At 37.0% G+C, this 5,815-nt stretch overlaps 1 protein-coding gene across 2 annotated transcripts; it reads left to right on the top strand.

Annotated features, from left to right (window-relative positions):
- The first annotated feature begins 486 nt into the window (after positions 1-486).
- LOC118043017 (ACT domain-containing protein ACR4) lies at positions 487-4,232 on the top strand. 2 transcript variants are annotated; one of them, XM_035050804.2, is made up of 7 exons: positions 487-1,529; positions 1,732-1,777; positions 1,864-1,978; positions 2,075-2,142; positions 2,754-3,350; positions 3,538-3,642; positions 3,730-4,232. In XM_035050804.2, exons 1-7 carry the CDS (start codon positions 1,459-1,461, stop codon positions 4,072-4,074), a joined length of 1,347 nt encoding a protein of 448 aa, XP_034906695.1. In that variant the 5' UTR covers positions 487-1,458; the 3' UTR covers positions 4,075-4,232. The 2 variants fall into 2 exon arrangements, with proteins under 2 accessions (XP_034906695.1, XP_073268972.1); XM_073412871.1 differs by having other exon boundaries at positions 489-1,529; positions 1,713-1,777.
- Positions 4,233-5,815: the final 1,583 nt, after the last annotated feature.

Consider the following 5,815-nt stretch of genomic DNA (forward strand, 5'->3'; position numbering starts at 1 on the left):
TCATATAAATAGAGGAATTTATAGGATTTAATTTAATGGTGTGAAAAAAATCCTCCACAAATAAATGACAGCTTGATCCCACGATAATTACTTGTATTACTTGACTTGTATTGCTTTTTTTATTCAACAGTAAATGACGGCTTTGTATGAGTTTGCATGTTAACTAAAATTATTTTTTAAGATAAAAACAATAACCTATCATTTTTATCCTTTATGGAGGGAAGGATTAAAAGGTTTTTATTTTATTTTATAGCATTCAAACCTGTCAGAGAAAAAAATATCTTTGAACCGTAGAAAAAAAATATCTCAAACTTTATTATATATATAAAAAATATATATGTGATCAACAGTTAAAAAAAAACATGCTGTTACGTCAATAACAGTGAATCGGCACCCACCAAAGAAATAAATAAATAACTAATTAATTCCCCGAGACAGAATAGAGGGTCAAAGGAAAAGGTGGAATACGATTCTATGTTCCCGCAACTAGCCAGACCAATAAAGCCCGGGGGCGGCAGATCTAAGAGAAGTTTTTTTTGGTTTCTTCAAGTGAAGAATCTAAAATAGAACGACAGCCAGAGGGATTCCAACAGGGTAGAAGAATCGTGCTAAATAAGGAAAGACAAGGAGAGAGATACGAAGAGGTTGCCATATAGCCAAAGGGAGGGGGGGACTGAGTAACCCTGAAGCCAAACAAAATCCAAGAAGACATCTGAATAATTAAAAGCAGAGCAAGATGTCGCTAGATTTTCATGGGAGTCTGAGATGGACCAGGAGTTTATTACGGCCCTCCAAGAGAGCGCACCCTAGAAGCGAGTCAAAAAGAGATTGGAACACAAGACAGGAGAGACGAACCTAGGCGTGTCATGTCTAGTGTCTTTTATTGTATTGTGTGCTCCAACAACACTGCCGTCTGAGAGAGTATAGAGCGTAGACCATAGACAAAACCTATTAACAAAATAGAGCCTGTAAAACAAGGGCAAGGAACAAACATTGAAAACACACTTTGAGCCTGCTTGTGAAACGAAACTCATCCACAAACCCGTAGAAGAGAAGAAGACCAAGTGTTAGGAGGTGGGTAGGCCCCATGTCAGCAGACGACTGCAAACCTGGTTGACAGTGTCCCGTGCTCTCTCCTCTTTATCTATCTTTGTATTTTTTTTTTGTGGGGGGGTTAGTCGTGCTGATAATGTTAAGTCCCTCCTAAACTCTTCGTCCAAACCAAGAGCCAGCGCCACCCAACCAACACACAACACACACACACCATGACACCACAACAAAACTCAGAGTCCAGGGGTACAAAAAACGGAAGATACTGATGTGAAGAAAGTGCGCCAACAAACCAAAACAAAGCCAGCCCATTTCTCTACCTTTTTGACACACACACACACCCTCTGCTCTGGTTTGTAAATCTATCATTTTTCTCTTCTTGTTCTTGTTCTAGTTGTTATAGAGAAAATGGACTGTTGGTCTCCTATTACAATGGATGATGAGTTTGAGAAGCTTGTTATTCGGATGAACCCTCCAAGGTGAATTTACCTTCCGTTGTTTGTTTTTTTTTTTTTAAAGAAAAATCATTTAATGTGTGAGTTTTTGTTTGAATTGAAAAGGGTTGTTATGTTTTCTTGAAATTTTCATTCCTTGAGCTCAAAATTTGGATTTTTTTTAGGATTTGGCAATATGTGTGTGTGCGTGTGTGATATTGTTTTCAGTTTGTGTTTAATTTTGCAGGGTTACAGTTGATAATGCTTCAAGCAGGAAAGCCACTCTGATTAAGGTGTTTATTTGAATCATTTGGATGTTATTTGTTCGTTTTATGAGTTAAAGTCTGTAACTTGATTTTGTCTTGTTGATAATGTTCAGGTTGATAGTGCTAATAAGCGTGGTAGTTTGTTAGATGTGGTTCAGGTCTTGACTGATTTGAATCTTATAATTAGACGAGCTTACATTTCTTCAGATGGAGAATGGTTCATGGATGGTTAGTTTTTGGTTCTTGCTTTACATTTACTTTTGGTGACTCTTTAATTCAATTAATTGTGGTTGATTTTCTTGTTTTGAAATGGTTCTTTTGCAGTGTTTTACGTTACAGATCAACACGGAAACAAGTTATCTGAGGATGATGTGGCTGAAAGAATTCAGCAGGTAGATTTGCTAAACTGTCCTCCATTTTTACCAGAATTGGAAATCAAAATCATTTCCACTATACTTTCGTTGTCGACGTGGAATCACAAATGGAGCCCGGATTTGTTTCTCATTATAAGAGACTTAAAATCATATAACTTTGATTCTGACCGCATTTCTAAATTTGTTATGCCCATTTGGAGCCTTAGCTCCAGCAACTGCCCCTATTTTTTTAGTCTTTTCACTCCTTGTCCTTAATTTCTTACAACAATCAGAGAGCAAGGCTTCATTTTTTTGTGCACATTTTTAGACTAGAGTACCAGTATTCTCTTTCAGTTCCAGTTTTACTTTATAAAGGGAGGTGGAAAAAATTTAAGTTTAGAGAACTGTAAATGTCACAGGCCAAGTTGTATATAGAATTCCAGATACAGTGAAGTCACTGTGCACTTCTTCTGTAGACCAAAATCCTTTCAATTAATTATTCTCCTTAGTTTCGTTTAAGATAATGAAAGGAACAGACATGGAAGAAATGGTGGTTGTTATTTTGTCTGTACCATAAAGTTTTCCAAAAAAATATATTTGGAGCCTTGTGATTTTCATGCCATGCTCATGAATTAATTTAAATGTCACAGTCATTGGGACCAAGAGGGCGAAGTTTCCGGTCTTTGAGACGGTCTGTGGGTGTGCAAGCTGCTGCAGAGAACACAACTATTGAATTGACAGGAAGAGATCGACCAGGCTTGCTTTCTGAGATTTTTGCTATTCTTACTGACCTCAAATGTAATGTGGTGGCCTCAGAAGTCTGGACCCACAATTCAAGAATGGCATCTGTTGTTTACATCACTGATGAGGCTACTGGATTGCCAATTGATGATCCTGGGAGGCTCACTAAGATCAAACAGCTTCTCCTATATGTTCTAAAGGGTGACAGAGATAAACGAAGTGCCAATACAGCTGTATCTGTGGATTCCACTCATAAGGAGAGGCGGCTGCATCAGATGATGTATGCCGATCGTGACTATGACATGGATGATGCAGATTTTGGCTCGGCAAGCGAACGCAAACCTTTTGTGACAGTGGAAAATTGTGTAGATAAGGGTTACACTATTGTGAACTTGAGGTGCCCTGACCGGCCAAAGCTACTATTTGATACGGTGTGCACATTAACTGATATGCAATACGTTGTATATCATGGAACTATCATAGCTGAAGGACCAGAAGCTTGCCAGGTTATCCTTTATAACCTCAAGATGCATTACTAATTTTCAGTTTCACTGGCTTCGACTCTGTTTGTTGCTGTTGAACTTATTATTCTTTTGGTCGACGGCTTTGCTGTTCTGATTAATCTATCTTTTTCACCAAACAAATGCTTTTGAAAATTGCTACATAGCATCTCATTTGTTTCTTCTTGTACAGGAATACTTTATAAGGCATATGGACGGGTCCCCTGTTAGTTCCGAAGCAGAGAGGCAAAGAGTAATCAATTGCTTGGAGGCTGCTATTAGAAGGAGAACTTCTGAGGTACAAGTATGCTCAAGTTTGATTTTGATGCTAGTTCCAAACTTGTCATCTGACCAATATTTGATTTATTGAATTGTCTTAATGCAGGGTGTAAGATTGGAACTTTGCGGTGAGGACAGGGTTGGCCTTTTATCTGACGTGACTCGCATTTTTAGGGAAAACGGTCTTTCTGTCACCCGAGCTGAGGTTACTACCAGGGGTTCCCAGGCAGTGAATGTTTTCTATGTCACTGATTCATCTGGATATCCAGTGAAGAATGAAACAATTGAAGCAGTTAGAAAAGAGATTGGCTTTACTATACTTCATGTGAATGATGATGCTCACTCGAAGTCCCCGCCCCAGGAGCGCGGTTTATTCTCTTTGGGTAATATCTTCCGATCTAGGTCAGAGAAGTTCCTTTATAACCTGGGTCTGATAAGGTCATATTCTTAGGAGTCCAATAGCTAAACTAGGTTGTCAGCAACGTAAATGTTGGTTGTTTTGCTTAGTCGTCACACAGGTTGTTCCTTAGAGCTTCGGTTCAATTTCTTGTTGATCTTGGGTGAGGCATTAAAGTTGCAATCAAATTGAATTTGTAAAGCTTCTTTTAAGTATCTTGTTCCGGCTACCTTGATCCCATGTGGCATTGTAAATACTGTCGTGCTGGCTCAAAAACTTCATCCAAAATGCAGCACTGAAGCTCATTTTGCATGATGTTTTAAGCTATGATCGCCGGGATTTGCATTCTGGATTCTGGTGCCCCACGTAAAGACTCATTTAACGCAGGATGTGTTGTAGATTTGGATATACATTGGAGCATTGAATTTGAGAATGGTGATTTCCATGAGAACGGCCGCGCATTATTTTGGTGGGAATATTTCCTTTGGTGTCTCTCAGCTACTAAGCAGGTGGCTAATCAGCTACGTCATGAATGAGCTCCACTGTTAGAGGATTCTTCCCCTAAAATCATCACGGAGATGACATACAAATATATTGGTGAGATGTTTTACAAGTACTTTCCCCTACAAAGAGTGGACAAAAACATGGCGATGTGTAATGGGACAAGGAATGTTTTAACAACTTCCCTGTATATGATACTAATAAGCCATCAAGATTGACTTTTGCTGCAATTCCGAATAAAGAAATCACCTCGTGCTCATGACACCATGGAAGTTTGGTTGCGGTGGTGACATGAGAAATTTTATACCTTGTTTCAGGGCTCTCCTGTAGCTCTTACGAGGCACCGCCAAAACAGGAAGCCCCAAACCATTTCCTCTTTCCATGTGGCACGAGTACTGTGGGAATCAAATCCATTCAAGGCAGACCTGCATTCCTGAATCTGGCATGTTCTTAGAGATTTTTAAACTTTTGCTCATGGTTCAATTAATCTCTAGTATTTGAGTTCGTCGATGCAACCATTTTTAATTTTATAGAAGTATACTTTCTTTCCTTTTTTGCTAGAAAAGTTCTCCAAGCTTTGATATTTAATTAAAAAATCCTTGTAAATATATATAGATGTCAAAAGATAAGAGACATAATGTTTCAAAGATACAAGGGAAGGAATAAAAAAGAAAAGAAAGGGAAAATAATAAATGAAATAATAAAATAAATATAAATAAATAAAGAAGTGCCCAAATTCAAATCTTATATATATATAAAAAAAAACTCTTTCGATAAAAAAAATATTCAATTCTTATTATAAATAATGTCTCAAATATTCACACACAGAGAAAGGAGATTAAAGTTGAAGCCCTGTGCAATAAGAGATAAATGACGCAATTATGACATAATAGAACGCGTAAGGACGCATTAATTAATCCAAATTCTGGTTCCAAAATGCAGACTTCAGCAATTGGATAAGCACAAGAATCTAAAGTCTAAAATAATTTTTTTTTTTAAGAGAAGAAACTATCACATTCATTTAAAAATTAAATTTGGGTATAATAATAAAATTTAAAAAAATTGGTGAAATAGTACACTCTCATTTTGTTGTGTTTTTGAAGCACAATATTTATTAAAAAATATTATTTTAAAATATGATAATTATTTTATCGCGCTTAAAAATAACAATATTGAAACATGTTGTATTTTTAAAGCACGATAATTTAACATGTAGCCTCACTGTCAATTCTCTAGCTCAACCAATTGCTTGGTTAATTTAGTTGCATGAACTGGTTAATCATTTCACATAAAA

Source organism: Populus alba, chromosome 1 (assembly GCF_005239225.2).
Source record: "Populus alba chromosome 1, ASM523922v2, whole genome shotgun sequence".
NCBI classification, from domain to species: Eukaryota; Viridiplantae; Streptophyta; class Magnoliopsida; order Malpighiales; family Salicaceae; genus Populus; species Populus alba.

Coding starts and splice junctions, on each gene's coding strand:
- LOC118043017 (XM_035050804.2), top strand. CDS start 1,459: ATGGACTGTTGGTCTCCTATTACAATGGATGATGAGTTTGAGAAGCTT. Junction 1,530..1,731: donor ATTCGGATGAACCCTCCAAG/GTGAATTTACCT, acceptor TTAATTTTGCAG/GGTTACAGTTGATAATGCTT. Junction 3,351..3,537: donor AAGGACCAGAAGCTTGCCAG/GTTATCCTTTAT, acceptor CTTCTTGTACAG/GAATACTTTATAAGGCATAT.